This window comes from Suncus etruscus, chromosome 9 (genome assembly GCF_024139225.1).
Source record: "Suncus etruscus isolate mSunEtr1 chromosome 9, mSunEtr1.pri.cur, whole genome shotgun sequence".
NCBI classification, from domain to species: domain Eukaryota; kingdom Metazoa; phylum Chordata; class Mammalia; order Eulipotyphla; family Soricidae; genus Suncus; species Suncus etruscus.
In genome coordinates, this window is record NC_064856.1 from 19,148,310 (window position 1) to 19,165,632 (window position 17,323).

General features: G+C 48.0%; 1 protein-coding gene across 2 annotated transcripts in view; it reads left to right on the plus strand.

Annotated features, from left to right (window-relative positions):
* The window catches only part of PPP1R16B (protein phosphatase 1 regulatory subunit 16B), a 122,081-nt gene that overhangs the window by 93,656 nt on the left and 11,102 nt on the right, over positions 1-17,323 (plus strand). For both annotated transcript variants that reach the window (XM_049779223.1, XM_049779222.1), the window contains exons 2-5: positions 6,870-6,940; positions 10,854-10,999; positions 13,050-13,153; positions 16,375-16,499. In XM_049779223.1, coding sequence (XP_049635180.1) covers positions 6,870-6,940; positions 10,854-10,999; positions 13,050-13,153; positions 16,375-16,499 — 446 coding nt within the window. The remainder of the gene's footprint in view (positions 1-6,869; positions 6,941-10,853; positions 11,000-13,049; positions 13,154-16,374; positions 16,500-17,323) is intronic.

Here is a 17,323-nt window from a genome sequence, read left to right on the forward strand (position 1 = left end):
TTAATTCTCAACCAAATCCGGAGTGCTTGTAGATTTAGTGGATGGGCTGACAGGGCTTGATTTTTGTTGTTGTTATTTATTTTGGGGCTACCTGATGGTACTCAGTGCTCCCGTCTATCTCTGTACATGGAACACTCCTTGTGGGGGCTCAGGGAACCAAGTGGAGTGCTGGGGATTGAATCTGGGTTGGCCAGGTGCCTTTGCCTATTTGTTTCTCCAGCTTTTTTCTTGCTTTAAGAAACGAACAAAACATCATGACCAAACCAGTAAGACAGGGCTGGATGGAGGACGAGGAATGCAAAAAGACTGAATGAAGGTTTCATTGCTGAAAGGGTCCGGGTTCAGTAGAGTGCCAGCCCCCAACTTTGGCACAGAGATATAGACACAAAGGCCACCCACCATCAGGGGACAGTAGGTAACAACAGGAACTACATCTGTTGTTAGAACACACATCATTTGCCAGTTCCAAGGTGAACAGGGCAGAGCGGGCCAAGGGTCAAAGAAAATGTACACCTGTCAGTGGTGGCTGTGGCCCGCAAAGGCAGCTGTCACGACTTCCTGCTGAGCTGGGACAGTTCAGCCTCACTCACTACAAGTGGAGATGGAGGAGACCAGATGGCTCTGCTTGGCCCAGATTTCAGGGAGGTGTGGGCAGAGTGGTGGTTAGGTGGCAGGAAAGGAAGCACAGGAGAGGAGTGCCCCCTCCCTATACATCTAGAGAGGTTCTGCTTGTCTGAGGGTGGGCAGTGGCCGGGGGTGGGGTTCCACTCTGGCCTTATGATGGTCCTCACAGTGCAGGTGGAAGGAGAACTCTCTGCCTCTCCAGCATGTGGGGAGCATTGGCGGGCAGCTAGCAAGATGGTGGTGGCTCAGTGGGGGAATGTTTGCATGGCATGTGTGAAGCCCTAGGTTTGATGCCCAGCACTGCAAAATTAGAAAGCCTTGGGGTGGGAGTAGAGATAATATAGGGCTTAAGGTACTTCCCTTACATAAGACTGACCCTTATTCTATCCCTGGTACCACATATGGTCCCCTGAGCAGTACCAGCAGTCAGTCACTCTTGAGAGTAGAGCCAGGTATTGCTCCGGAGCTCCAATGTATCCTAATTCTCCTGCTCTCCACCCCCCTCCCCACCAGTAAGAGAATCCCAATGGGGGCCGGAGAGATAGCATTAGAGGGAAGGCGTTTGCCTTTCATGCAGAAGATTGGTGGTTTGAATCCCGGCATCCCATATGGTCCCCTGTGCCTGCCAGGAGCGATTTCTGAGCATAGAGCCAGGAGTAACCCCTGAGCATTGCTGGGTGTGCCCTCCCCCCAAAAAAAATGTTTTCAATTTTCTTTTTTTTGTGTGGTTTTTGGGTCACACCCAGCAGTGCTCAGGGATTTTTCCTGGCTTCGTGCTCAGAAATCGCTCCTGGCAGGCACGGAGGGCCAAATGGGACGCCGGGATTCGAACCGATGACCTTCTGCATGAAAGGTAAACGCCTTACCTCCATGCTATCTCTCTGGCCCCGTTTTCAATTTTCTTATAGCTCAATATTACTTTATGTATTATGCAAACTAAAGATCATTTATTCACTCAGAATAATTGTACAGTAGGATTTTTTCATGCATATTTATGGCCTTGGAAATGTGAAAAATAAAACAATGAAATAAATAAATAAATAAAACAATGCTGCCGTGTATGACCAAAAACAAACAAACAAACAAACAAAAAAAGAGAATCCCAATGACAGGATCACATCCCAGAGCTCAGCACATAGTGGAAGCAGGCCAGAGCTCAAAAGGAATTTTCTTTACTTTTATTGTTATTTTTTAAAATTAATTAACTAAATTTTTTTTTGGTTTTTGTTCACACCCTGTGGTGCTCAGGGGTTACTCTTGGCTCTACACTCAGAAATCGCTCCTGGCAGGTTCGGGGGATCACATGAGACACCAGGATTCGAATCACCATTCATCCTGGATTGGCTGCTTGCAAGGCAAACGTTCTACTACTGTGCTATCTCTCCAGTCCTACTCTTATTTTTAAAAAGAAGTGGCTAGGAATCAGAGCGATAGCACAGCAATTAAGGCACTAGACTTGCATGCAGCTGACCCGAGTTCAATCATCAGTACCACATGTGGCCCCTGAGTACCTCCAGGAGTGATCCTTGTGCACAGAACCAGGAGTAAGCACTGAGCACAGCCTAAAAGGTTTTTTTTTAAAGGCCATATATGTAAGTCGTGGTGCCTTAATATTAAAAACATCTTGGAGGGCCCAGAGAGATAGCACAGCGGCGTTTGCCTTGCAAGCAGCCGATCCAGGACCAAAGGTGGTTGGTTCGAATCCCGGTGTCCCATATGGTCCCCCGTGCCTGCCAGGAGCTATTTCTGAGCAGACAGCCAGGAGTAACCCCTGAGCACCGCCGGGTGTGACCCAAAAGCCAAAAAAGAAAAAAGACCATCTTGGGGCCAGAGAGATAGCACAGCAATAGGGCATGTGCCTTGCATGCACTGACCCAGGACGGACCCGGTTTGATTCCTGGCATCCTATATGGTCCCCTGAGCTTGCCAGGAGCGATTTCTGAGTGCAGAACCAAGAGTAGCCCCTGAGCATCGCCAGGTGTGGCCCCTAAATCAATCAATCAATCAATCAATAAAACGTTTTAAAAATAAAAACATCCTAATGGAAAAAATAGTAAATGATTTTGTGGCTCTCAAGCATTGTCCTGATGAAACATAGTGGTGACCCACATCTTATAGCCAATGACACCAGTCAAGGCACAGAGAAGGGGGATCCAAATTGCTAACCTACATGCAGACCCAAAGATCCATCTAATGAGGTGATGGTAAAGTCTGTCAGGGAGCAGCCAATCAGGAAAAGCAGGGGTTAACACCCAATGAGGGAGCTGGCCCCTCTTTGACTTTGTGCTCCCTGAGTTCCAGCCCGCCCCTTGGAGACTCCTAAGCCAATTCCCTGCTGCCTACAGAGTACTCAGCAATCAGGAGATTCACCCTGTGAGAACTGAGCTCCACGCACATCCCTCTCTTCCACGGCAAGCCACACATACACGCCCTGAGAGAAACCAGTGTGGTGGAGGTGGCCTGGGGAGGGACCACATGGCACAAGATCCTGAACTCTGTAAACCTTTTCTATAAAGGGCCTGGTAGTAAACATTTCTGTCTGTGTGGGCTCTGCAATTAGGATTCTAACTACTTTGTTCTGCAGCAGGAGAGCCCTCCTAGGCTTTACCTAAAGGAAAAGGAGCTGTATGTTCCCAGAGGAGTACTGCAAGTGGGAATAGCCAGGTGTGCCAAGAAGGCCATGGCAGTCCATGGCAGGATGCTGGACTTCATTCTCTGAGCAATGTGGGATCAGGAAAGAGGTTTAAGCTGGGAAGGCAGTGAAGTATATTTACATTTAAAAGAGTCGTTGGCAGCTCTGACTGTCCCAAGGGACTGCGCCTTGCTCATTTGTGGTCTGGCAGGGCACCCTTCTGTCTGCACGAAGAGGCGCTGCTGGGACTCCAGGGTCTGATGCTTCCAGAAGTTGAAGCCAGTGGTTGTTCACACTCCGGTCAGCCTCTACCCACATCAACTTTCAGTGCAGGCCTGCCCCTCATTGTGGCCCCTGCTCTGCTCTTTCCCCAGTTTGGCCCCTAGGATGATGGCATGAGCCTATCTGGTTGCCTTCTTCCAACTCCCAGCTCCCACTCTTGGCCTGAGGGGCTGGAATCTGTACTTTGCTCACCGCCATTCTCCAGAAGGGGCATAATGGTGATGCCAGGGAAGGAAGTGATTCTGTCTGACTCAGGCAGGCCTCAAGAGAAGACACTGTTGATGGGCTCCAAAGGCAGACACTCCTGGGCACATGCCATGGTTAGGAGATCTTCATGCCAGTGAGCCATATGCAGAGCCAGGCTTGGGACTCACAGCCAGAGTGGGGGCAGAACTGCAGAGAGTCCAGGCTTATGGATGTGAAGGGCTCCCAAGAGATGGGGCTGATTTGTCCCACCTCTTAAGCTGAAAATAACTGTCCAACTTGGGAGTAATTACTTGTCTTAGGCTCCAACACAGCCTTGAGAACACCTCAATAATTACTGCACACAAACGCTGCTTTTGGCAGCTGGTGCTTACTTTCTACCTCAGAGTATCTCCCGGATGGGAAGCCTGCCTCACCACTCACCCTTGCCTTGTGTGCACAGAATCTTCTAGAAACTCGTCCTGGACAAGGAGAGATGTTCTGGCTGATCTACTCTTCTAGAAATCGTGTGCCAGGCCCCAGCCACTTCCATTTGGTTGATATGCTGGGCATTGCCCTCTTCTACCAACTACCATGGTTCTGCAGGAGGGACCCTGGGCAGTCCTACACCTGCAAACAGGAGCTATCCAGGGTTGCACACAAGGGTGGTCTGATGGGAGAGGTTGTCTCCCAAACCTAAGTGAGGAGACTAGTGATTCAGTTGCAGTCCTGGAAGAATTTTGAGGACTTACCATGTGCCAGGCTTTAGAGAAAGAGCACTTGGTTCCATACCACTGTCTTAGAGTTTCATGTCCTGTGGGAAGATAGACCTGATGCTCATCATTACTCAATAGTTATGTAATTATGTGTAGAGACTTTGGGCTAAGACTTACAGAATAAGGAGCTAGGCAAGTGTGTGTATGGATGACAGTGTTGAATAAATGGATGGATGGGTGGATAGATAGGTAGATGGATGTATAATAGATTAATAGATGTAAGAGGGGAAGTATGTATTGATGGACAGTCAATGGAAGGAAAGGAGGGAGAAGAAAGGAAAGTAGAGGAAGGAAAGTAGGAAGGATGGACTGAGGCTGGATATGCAATGAACAATGTTGTATAGATGGATCCATAGATGATAGATACAGATAGTGTTTTAGTGGAGGAATAGATGCATGCCTTCACAGATGGTGGTCTGATATTTGAATGAATAAGTCTTCCAGGTATTGGGAACAGGTTATGCAGAAGCAGGGAGTCCAGGAAGTGTGGTGACTGTTGTTGACAAAGGCTTCTGTAGATGTTTAAAGTTTAAGAAATAAGAGTGGAGAGGAGGGGCCCGGAGAGATAGCACAGCGGCGTTTGCATTGCAAGCAGCCGATCCAGGACCTAAGGTGGTTGGTTCAAATCCCGGTGTCCCATATGGTCCCCCGTGCCTGCCAGGAGCTATTTCTGAGCAGACAGCCAGGAGTAACCCCTGAGCACCGGCGGGTGTGGCCCAAAAATAAAAAAAAAAAAAAATGGAGAGGAAGGCACAGAGCTCACTGTCTACAGCTGAGCAATTGTGCCACTCTAGATGGGATGGAGATGGCACCCCTGGGGATCAAACAAGACGGATGGCCTGCCAGCTAAGATCACAACAGGCAGAACTTGTCTGCCATAGTGAGTGCTTTGTCCTTTATTCCTAAAGCAATGGGATACTGTAGTAGGGCTTGTGATGGGGCTAATTTCCATTTGTAATGGCCCAAAGCAGCCCAGTTCCTAGAACTCTCTGCATATGCCGAAATGCATTATCTCTTCACTTTCTGACATAGTAGCCACATGTTGCCACTGTATACTTGAGATATAGCCAGAGTGTCTGAGGAAAAGAAGTTCGAATTTTTAAAATTTAAATGTACAAAGTCCTGTTAGCTGGATATGGCAGCAGTTGGGTCCTCATCAGATAGCATAACTTCAGGAATCTGACAGGGTCCAGAGCTGCTCCTTTCCCACCCAAGCCCACAGTGCTGAGTGTCTTGGATACATCTCAGATCACATCCGATCTTGGGGAGAGGCTGGGTGGAGGCCCTCGTCTCCCCTTTGTGTGGGTCTTGGTTACATCCAGGATGAGGGTGGTAAAGCCCCTTCTGCTCCCTCACCAGGCTCAGGTATCCTCATGGATGAATGGGCCATCACCTGAGTAGGGACTGGCCATGTTCATAAAACCCAACAGCCCCTTGGGGCTGGAGTAGTGGCGCAGCGGTAGGGTGTTTTCCTGGCATGTGGCTGACCTAGGATGGACCACAGTTCAATTCCCCCAGCATCCCATATGGTTCCCCAAGCCAGGAGTGATTTTTGAGTGCAAGAGCCAGGAGTAAACCCTGAGTGTCACCGGGTGTGGCCCAAAAACCAAAAAACGGGCTGGAGAGGTGGTGCTAGAGGTAAGGCCTTGCAAGTGCTAGCCTAGGATGAACCATGGTTCAATCCTCCAGCATCCTATATGGTCTCCCAAGCCAGGGGCGATTTCTGAGCGTATAGCTAGGAGTAACCCCTGAGCATCAAATGGGTGTGGCCCAAAAAACAAAACACAAACAAAAACCAAAAGCCCCTACCAGCTCATGTGGTAGACACAGTTCGCCTCCCTGATTTCTCCTCTGTCCTCAGGAAGCAGGATCAACATCACCCCAACTCGGCAGATGGCAAAGAGGGACATATGTCCCTGCGGCTGCCCATTCAATAAAAGCAGCCCCCAAAACTGCAGGGTGTGTGGGCTCAGTGGTGAGCAAGTTCCCCCTCCAAGTGACCAGTGGAAATTACTCAGCCCAGTACTTGCACACAGAGCACTGGACTGTCATTAGTGCTTATCATCTTCATATACATGTAGTCAGGGCAACCCGCTTCTGGGAACTCCAGCTCTACATACTTATGTTCTGTGCCTTAGTTTTGTCATCTGTAAAATGGGAGGAGGTTTGTAACTCAGCAGTAGAGTGTCTGCCTTGTAGGCATAAGACCCAAGTTTGGTCCCAGCACAAGAAAACAAACGGGGAGGAATGGTTGCTTATTACACACTCATGGAAGAGTGAACTGGAATATGGGTCTCAGGGACAGGAGGAACAAGGGTGTTCCCTCTTCCCTTCACACCTAGGGGTGCTTACCCGTGTCTCCTCTGTTGCAGTGCGCTACTTCTTGAAGAATAAGGTCAGCCCTGACTTATGCAATGAGGATGGCCTCACAGCCCTGCATCAGGTAAGGCAGATTCATGGGCTGAGGTACTCCCTACTCCCAGTTTGAACAGGTGTCACCTTGCCTACCTTTGCAGGCCCAGAGCTCTGAGGGGGACAGGTGGGGTGGCAGCTGCATAGATGCACATGCAGAGGCTCGTGTTGGCCTTCAGGACATGGGAGTCTGTTCTAGACATAAGCATAGAGCCCATGATCCTGGTGTATAGCACAACAGACTCACACTCACATAGACACAGACTGAGGCTCACATACTCATGCACACACATAACTTGCCCTCATATCACTCATATGTAGAGGCTCACAGTCATGCGCACACACACACCCTCACATCACTCAGGCACACCCAAGCTCAAAAAGCATCACACATACATAGGCTCACACACTCATGCACACACATACATGCATTCTCACACATACTCATATATTGAAGACTCACACATTCATGTACATGCACTCTCATTTTCATACACATACCCTCAGACATACATTCACAGGATCACACACTCAAGTATACACACAAAAGCTCATTTTCACACACACATGCACTCACATGCCCTCACATTCACATTTACTTGCTCACACACACACACACCCTCATACACACATGTTCACACACCACACAGATACAAGCATGTGTTCACAGGTGATGTACATACGTCCCCATGTGAGGCGTGCACACACATGCATGCACAGCCTCCCAGGGCTAGGATTCTCTGTGCATGCCTGCAGGCCCAGCCTGCAAAGGTCCTGACCCAGAGTGAGCTGTTAGGTGGATCACTGTCACCATATAGCAAAAAATGCTCACACTCGCCAACACATCTCATTCATACCATGAATAAGACCATCAGCAGAAGGCTCATGAGACCTGGCGATCCCAGCCATGAAGCATGTGCAGTCAGAACTCACCTCCTCCCGGGAGCAGCGTGGTGGGCCCAAACCCTGCTGGCTAGGAGGGTGGCAGGCAAAAGCTGTTATCTCTTGCCTAAATACTTCCACCACTTCCCCACCAGCACCCCCTCATCTGCATTCGTTCCCTACCTTCACACAAGACCCTTGCCTCCTCACCAGCAACCCCTCTCCTCATCAGATCCTTCACCTCATCCTGCCCCCACCCTGAATTAAGCTGCCACTTAGCCATGGGAGACACTACAGAAATCTGTGCACATACATAGGAATCTTTCCTTCATGTTGGGGGCTCTTCACATACTTTGGAATTTCTTACACACACCCTGCTTCTTTCCACTTCACTTCTCTGAGCACAGGTTAAGTCAAGAGCAAGGCCCCGATCTTAACTAGTTATCCAGTACCTGTGCTGTCCTCTGAGCATGGGGTGAGGTTGCCTGTCATTTGAACCATTAGCACCAGGTTATACCCCCTCCAGAATCTGAGCTGCAGAGCCCCTTTGCCACTGCTCCTTTTCCTGTTTCTCTTCTCTTTCCTACACATGGTCTAGCCCCATGCTGGCACCTTTGCTCACACTGACATGAGGCAGATGTTCAGTGGATACATGCTGACTTCATGAATGGAGCCATTGGATGGATAGATGGAAGGAAGATGGAATGATGGATTGATAGATAGGATTAGAAGATGAATGGGAGGATAAATGGATGAAAGTATAGATGAATAAAAGAGATATATGGAAAGATACATAGATGGATAAATGGATAAATAAATTAATGGATAGAAGGAAAGATTGAATGATGGAAGAATGTATGGATGTCTGCATGAATGATGGGTAGTGGATAAGTGAATGAAGACATTGTACACTGGTATGGACTTGGTTGTATACCACTGTGTCAGGCATGATGCTTAGCTATCAGAAGTCTGGCTGCTAGACCCTGTCCACCTCCCTGAGGGTGGAAAAGATGGACCAGGACAAGTCCTAAGGAACAAGTCCCTCAGTCATAGCTAGAATATGTCAGTTTATGCTATGACATAGCTAGAATGTGTGACTGTGTGTCCTGGAGGTTTTTCCTCTCTCTTCAAGCAGCCACACATTCTAGCTATGTGACCTTAGACAAGTTACATAAGCTCGCTGTGTCTCATGTCTTCAATAAAAGAGAAATAATAAGGGTCTACCTGACTGAGATGTCAGGGATATTAAATATTTACATAAAACCTATTCTGCAGTGAGACAGCAGAGAGGGAACTGCGTCCATTGTGATCAGTTTAGCCTCAGGCCCATTGCTCTGTACAGCCTTTCTGTGAAGTATGGGTACATCCCCTGACACCCCTGTCACCCTATGTGCTCCCCAGATAGCTGAGGAAACCCAGGCTGTGGGACAGGCGGGCCAGCTCTGTCCAGGTCAGTGTCCCACAATGAAAGTCTCTTCCACATATCTGCACCAGGTAGTGTGGCAGGCTCAGGCACCGTGCAGTGTCCAAGGAGTAGTGAGTGAGTGAGTAAGGCAGAAGTCAGCATGTCCACAGAAAGCCGTTTTCCTGGAGGATGTGATACCTGCTTATTTTTGTGTTGCCAGTCTGGTGTGAGTCACTAACTGCTCAATATAGCCAAGAGGTCCTCTGCAAAGAGAAAAAGGCCTGGGGAAGGCCTAGGGATGTCTCTGCAGTTTACCCTCCACACTAGGTAAACTCAGAGCAATGGCAGGTGGCGGTTAGTGAATGAGATGCTCTTTCCAGTGACTTGGCAGCAGATGAGACAGTGAAAGAGAAGGTGATAGTTGGGGTATGGGAGAGTGAGGGTGGGAGAATATTCTAACTGCTGAATTCAGGGAAGGAGTCTGGCCCACTCAATACTCCACATGCAACCCTGTCCCCAACCCTTGCTCAGGCCTGTCATCCTTTCCCATCCTGCAATTCTGGATGCACACTCCCCTCCTCCCTTTAACCTCCTCCTTACTTCCTCATAGTTTCTGCAGCCCAGAGGGTAGAATCTCTGGTGTTTCAGTTTCAGGACCACAGCCTCTGGGGTCCTTAAACAGGGTCTGCAGACCCAGGACCCAAACACAGCCTGGGGCTCCTGGCTTTCCCTACAGCCTTCCGACGGTGGCACTTTTGGTGCCCTCTGCCGGCTACACCATGCCACTGCAGTCCCCTGCTTCTTGTGCTCAGATCCGCCTGCCCCAAACCGCTGCCTCTGAAAGAGAAATCGTGTCTGGTACCATCTGTGCAATGGCTGCGCCTTTTCTTCATGTCGGCATGACTCCGAGCCCCAGAGCCACTGGAAAGGAGGGTGGGAACTGGGGGCTGTCTCATACTCATTCCCTCTCTTCCATCCTGGGGCTGCAGACCCCAATATATACCCCTGTCTATGCTGATACCCAGTCACCTTACCCTGACTGACAGTCAGTTCTGGAGGCCAAGACCCCATCATCATCACTGCCCACTGACCCCTTCCCCTGTAGAGGCATATTTGCTTGCTGTTCTGTATTGTAGTCAAGCAAGAGATTTTTTTTTAATGTTTTTTTTTAATTTTACAAAGAGGTGGGTGGGGCCATACCTTGCTGAACACACAGACAATTCATGTTGACGGAGGCTAAACCCAGGTATAGTGCATGCAAGATACTTTAGCTGCTGTATTATCACTCCACTCCCCACCACCTATTTTAATTTTTGCTATTTTGGGGCCACTTCTAAGTGTGCTCAGGCCTTACTCTTGGCTCTGTATTCAGGGATCACTCTTGGCGAACTCAGGGGACCATATGGGATGCCAGGGATTGAACCCAGGTCAGTTATATACAAAGCAAGCACCTTACCCTTCCTACTTTGATAGAGATCTTGCCATTCTCTGAGATAGCATAAAATGACTGACCCCCAGGAAGTAGGCTCAGAGAAATTAGGGGCTTGTCCAAGACCACACACATGGAGATAATGAGGCTGAATTTAGACCCCACTCATCTAGATCTGCTGTATAGAGCATCCCATCCCCATCCTGAACTACTTGCATATCCTATCAGTGCTGCATCGACAACTTTGAAGAAATCGTCAAGCTGCTTCTTTCCCACGGTGCCAATGTGAATGCCAAGGACAATGAGCTGTGGACGCCATTGCACGCCGCTGCCACCTGCGGGCATATCAACCTGGTGAAAATCCTCGTTCAGTAGTACGTGGTCCTGTACTCCCCACAGCACCTCCTTTTCCCCTTGGTTTCTCAAAGTTTGCTTTCCCTTTCTTTTTACTGTCACTCTCCAGCTTGCTTATGGCTTTACTCTGCTTTTGCCTCTCTCCTCATCTCTCCTCGCCATGCCTTTTGATCTTCCCATCTCTGGCTCTGGCTCTCACTCCATCTTTTCCATTTAGTCTCTTCTGTTTGTTTCCTTCCTTCCTTCCTTCCTTCCTTCCTTCCTTCCTTCCTTCCTTCCTTCCTTCCTTCCTTCCTTCCTCCACACCTCCCTCCTTCCCTCTCTCCTTCCCTCCCTCACTCCCTCCCTCCCTTCCTTCCTTCCTCTCTCTTCCTTTCCTATTTCTCTGATTTTTGGCTATTTTCAGTGGTTCTCAAGGCTTACTAATGGCTCTGTATTCGGAACTGACCCCTGGCAGTTCTTATGGCACCATATGTGGTACTAGGGATCAAACCTGGGTCAGCTTCATGCACAGCAGAGGCCATGAACACTGTAGTATATTGAGTCTCTCTTCATTCCCTCCAATTTGTTTTATAAGGACACTAACGGTAAATTTGATATCTTAACCAATTTTGTATGGACCATCCAGTGCATTACAGTCTTATTACACCTGTTACCACACCCATTTCCAGAGTCTCTTCTCTTTCCCTACTGACACAGTGTTCATTCAGAACTAATTCCCATTCTCCTTGGCAGTCACATCTACCTACTTCTGTGCCATGTACCTTATGTAATAGGAACTCTACATTATTTGTGCTTTCTGGAACTAACTCTCTTTCACTTAAACTCTTATCCATAGGGCTCATCAGTCTCACAGCATGTATCAGAATCTCTTCCCTTTTAAATGTGCAATGATATTTACTTTACTTTTTCTTCAAATGTTTTGATTTTGCTTGTTGTTCATCTAGGAGTGGACACTTGGTCTGTTTCTTGGCTTTGGGTATTGTAAATGTCTCTTCCATGTATGTCACTTCCAGGCTTTTCTCTTCAAAACTTGCTTTCAGTTATTTATTTTTAATAATATTTTATTTGGGGCCAGAACCACAGCACAGCAGTAGGGCATTTGCCTTGCACATGGTCAACCTTGGACGAACCCGGGTTCGATTCCTGGCATTTCATATGGTCCCCTGAACCTGCCAGGAGAGAGTAACTAACTCCTAAGCGCTGCCAGGTGTGGCCCAAAAATTAACTAAATAAATAAAATAATATCTTTATTTAAGCACCATGAATATACAAACATGCTTGTAGTTGGGTTTCAGTCATAAAAAGTATATCACCCTTCACCAATGCAACCTTCCCACCACCAGTGCCCCTCATCTCCCTCCTCCCCTAACTCCTGCCTATCTTCGAGACAGGCATTCTATTTCTCTCACTCACTACCATTGTCATAATAGTCGGTGTAGTTGTTTCTCTAATGCACTCATCAATCACATCATGGGCTGGCCCTTCCAAACCTCATCTCTATTTTCTCTGGGTATTATTACAAACTGTCTTTAATTTTTCTTAAATCCCATAGATGAGTGAGACTATTCTGTGTCTGTCTCTCTCCCTCTGACTCATTTCATTCAGTGTAATAGTTTTCATGTCCATCCATATATAGGAAAATTTTATGACTTCATTTTTCCTTACTGCTGCATAGTATTCCATTGTGTATATATACCATAGTTTCTTTAGCCATATATCTGTTGAAGGTCACCTTGATTGTTTCCAGAGTCTGGCTATTGTAAATAGAGCTGCAATGAACATAAGAGTGCAGAGGACATTTTTGTGTAGTGTTTTTGTGATCCTAGGGTATATCCCATTTCTGATCATCAGGTTATTTTTAACCCTACTCCTGGGAGTGAGGATACTTGGGTCCTCTGTTCCTTTTTTTAAGGACCCCTTCACAGATTTCCATAGCTGTGGATCCTCTCATGTCCCCACCACCATTGCCCCAGGCTTCCTATTTCTCCACATCATTGCCAACATTCTTTTCTTTTCTTTGTTGGCCCCACCATGCTAGCCTGGTCTCACACTGGCTTCTCTCTACAGCGGGGCTGACCTACTGGCCGTGAACTCGGATGGGAACATGCCCTATGACCTGTGTGAAGATGAGCCCACCCTGGATGTCATTGAGACGTGCATGGCGTACCAGGGTAAGGCGGGCAGCATGCCAGAAGGAAAGTCTATACTGTTGTGGGAAACGCTCTCAGATCTGTGCCTGTTAGTGAGCTGCGTGCCCACCTGCCTTATCTGTGCTCAGCACTTGGCATAGCTGTGTAGGTCCCTGATGTTACCTGCATGACATTATAGCCAAAAAGAGACAGTCTTGCATCCAACTGACCCTCCTTCAATCCCCTGTACTTCATGTGGTTCCCTACACATCACCACCAGGGGTCACAGAGTTAGGAATAGCCCAAGCATTGTGGGTGTGGCCCTAAGTACAAGTATGCACATATGTATGTGATGAACACAGTGAGGACTTGATGGGCCAGCGAACGTGCTGTGCAGAAGGAAGGTGTTGTTCTCACTCATGGCACCCACACATGCAGGCGGCCCCAGCTGGCCCTGTCTCCTCTTCATCAGCTATGACAGTTTTACGCAGTAAACACTCACACCAAAGACATAGGCCCCATTGGGGAAATAATACAAAAGTCGAGTATGAACTGATGCCTGCTCTGTACCAGTCACCGTGCTGGCTGCCAGGGTGCAGATAAACAAGCCGGGAACTGTTCCCAGCTCACAAATGAGCCTCAGAGAGGAAACAAATGTAGCAATCAGAGCCAGCACCCCCACTCTGCCCCATGCACAAACCAGAATTCTGAAGTGCTTCCTCCCAAAGCAGTGTCCATCCAGAGTCCCGCTGCAGCGGAGGTCCTGCTGCACCCAGTATTTCCTCCCATGTTGGTCTCTCCTCCTGACACTCAGCTCTTCCTACCCACCTCTGAACAGCGTTTGAATTCCTGTGCCAGTCTGGTCCAGCCATGGTCCTCTTCTCAGACCAAGATATTTATTTTTCTGGAGGGCTCAAAAGTATTGTTGGACTGGAGAGATAGTAAAGCAGGGAAGGTGCTTGCCTTGCGTGCAGCTGACCTGGGTTCAGTCCCCAGAACTGCATATGGTCCCCTGAGCCCCACCGGGCATAATCCCTGAGCACAGGGCTAGGAGTAAGTGCTGAGCACTGCTGAATGTGGCCCTTCTTCCCCTCCAGAAGAGCTGAGGATTTTAAAGGAAGCCAGCTATTGTAAAATAAAGTACCAAAATAGTTTTGCTTTGTGTGTGTTCTGGGGTACTCTCAGTTGTACTAGGGAGCCCAGGACCCTTCTGATGATACTTTGCCCCAGTAGTGCTGGACCTGATGGGTGTTAGGTAGGTAGATGCTAGGTGACACTAAGCCTCACCTGGGTGATCCTTGGAGGCCATATGGCTTCAGAGATTAAATTGGTACTTTGCACATTCTGGGTACACGCTCCAACCCTGTATCCCAAGATGCAGTGTTGGTCAACCCTGCAGCGCCAGGCATTAACTCTGGCAATGCTGAGGGGTGTCTCTGGGATCACACCCAGTAGTGGGAGGAGCAGGGCTCTAAGGCCATGGGTTTCAGGGGTCAAATCAGGGTTGACCACAAGTAAGGCAAATAAATGCCTTAACCCTTGTACCATCTCTCTGCTTTCCCAGTATTTTATATATTTAAATTTTTTATTTGGGAACTGGAGGAATAGTACAGCAGATAAGGCACTTGGCTTGTATGTTGCTGGCTGAGGTTCGATCTCCAGCACCCCATAGGGTTCCATGGCTCCACCAGGACTGATCCCTGAATAAACCCTGAGCACCACCGAGTATGGCCCCAAACAAATAAATAAAACTTTTATTTTGGGGGGCTCCCAAGAAATGCTAGAGAGGTTGGGGATAATTCCCAGTGATTCTTGGCCAATCAAGCTAGCAGTTCATTGTGAAGCCTCGAAAATGAGATGCTACTTGGACCCTTCAGTGTCAGTAACCACAAGTTTCACACCCAGCAGTGCCTGGGGCCTCTAGTATTACTCCTCAGTGATTCTTGCAAGGTCACGTGGTACTGGGATGGAGCCTAGATCAGCCCTTGTGTGTGCTTTCATCCCTGTACTATCTCCCTGGTCCACCAGCTCCTTTTTAATGGGCTAAATAGACTTTATGAACAGTAAGATAACCCCTCCAGATTCTCCTGGGGCAAGCCTCAAGCATTGCTTATTCTGCTCTGGGTTTTGCCCATGTTCTAATGGAAGACAATGCTATATTTCAGCTCAAGGTTAGTGAAAATAAATGTTTTTCTCTGCTTTCACATTTATTTGCTCCCAAAGCTTGATCTTATATATGATATATAGTATATCTATTAAACTACAACTATTAAACTATTAAACTACAACTCCAGGGGCCAGAGCTGTAGGGTGTCACCAGGTGTGGCCCAAAAACCAAAAACAAAAAAAAAGTAAAAAAAATATATATATAACACAGGTCTTGATAATTAAACTTTTCATTTTTGTTTTGGGGCTATACCTAGTGGTGCTCACCCAGCTCTGTGCTCAGAGGTTGCTCCTGGTGGTACCCAGGAGACCATGTCATCTGGGAATGACACAGATCTCCTATGTGTGAAGCATGCACCGTGCTCTGGCTCCCTAACATTTGAACTTTTCTTTTTTTTTGGCTTTTGGTTTTGGGGCCACATCCGGCGACACTCAGGGGTTACTCCTGGCTATGCACTCAGAAATCGCTCCTGGCTTGGGGGACCATATGGGACACCAGGGATCAAACTGAGGTCCATCCTGGATCAGCCACGTGCAAGGCAAGCACCTTATTGCTACGCTACTGCTCTGGCCCAACACTTAACTCTTTATCCAGAGATCCAGTATGAGATCTCTGTCTGGGCCTCTGGGCCTTTATGTACTCAACTTCATTTGAACATGGTATGTTCATGGACTATATAATTATGATGGATTTCAGTGTGGAAAAGTGGGAAGGTCAGAGAAGATGTCTCGGGAAAGCAGGGAGGAGGGCTATTTAGGAGGTACCCTAGGAGGAGACAGATCACCACTAGATATATTTGAGCAGGTACTGGTGGAAGGTGGCTGGTTAGTACTTAAAGAGAAGGACCTAGGGACCAGTATATGCTATTAAGCAGAGACTCTATTGCACTGGGCTGGGATAGGCTAATGTTTGTGGGTTCATACCTGGTGTTCCTGTTCATCAGGTCTAGGAGACAGTTGCCTGTGGACATACTGTCCGCCCCTTGGGTTGGTTGACCTTGGAAGCAGGACCTGGATTCTTCCATCTGCTGTCCTCCGTTAGGGGATTAGACCTGTGAGTGCTGAAAAAGTACCCTATCCTTCCCTTTCCATTGTAGGCATCACCCAGGATAAAATCAATGAGATGCGGTCAGCTCCAGAGCAGCAGATGGTCTCAGACATCCACTGCATGATCGCAGCAGGCCAGGATCTGGACTGGATCGATGGCCAGGGTGCCACACTGGTAAGGAAACCTGCCAGGCTTCTTGGGACTGGGGTGTCAGTACCAAAATCAAGACCAGTTAGGACAAAGTATATACACATCTGATTGAGGCCAAGACTATAGATTCGGGGACCTGTTTGTGACCTTGGCTCTCTTTCAGACCCCATTTGGGGCCAGGGTTGCCCTGGAATAGGAAGGGTCAGCAGAACAGGTCTCTCTCTTTTTTTTTTGGTTTTTGGGCCACACCCGGTGGCGCTCAGGGGTTACTCCTGGCTATCCACTCAGAAATAGCTCTTGGCAGGCACGGGGACCATATGGAACACCGGGATTCAAACCAACCACCTTAGGTCCTGGGTCGGCTGCTTGCAAGGCAAACACCGCTGTGCTATCTCTCCGGCCCCAACAGGTCTCATTTTTTAGAAGGGTCTGTCCATGCTCAGCTGTGGCAGAAAGTGAAAGTGTGGCTTCTGTACACCAGTTCCATTGCCAGATTTCCCATTTACCTCAAACTTTAGGTGTCCAATCTGTGCTCATTACTTCTCTTTCCTCCAATGATGTCTCCCCTTCAGAACCAATATTTCCATTTATCCACACACTCTTGTCCTCTTACATTGCTGTTTATCCCCTGCTGCAGTGTCTCATCTGCCACTGCTCATAAGCTCTCTTACATATTCCTGAAACTGCCTCTTCTCTAGTTTTCCTAATTTCAGAACCCATAAAGTATAATTCATTATTTGTCCATTCACCTTCCATTCATCCGAACATCCATCCATCCATTCATATATAATCCATCCTTCTATTCACTCTTCCATTCACCAATCTATTCCCTCACCCTTCTACCCATC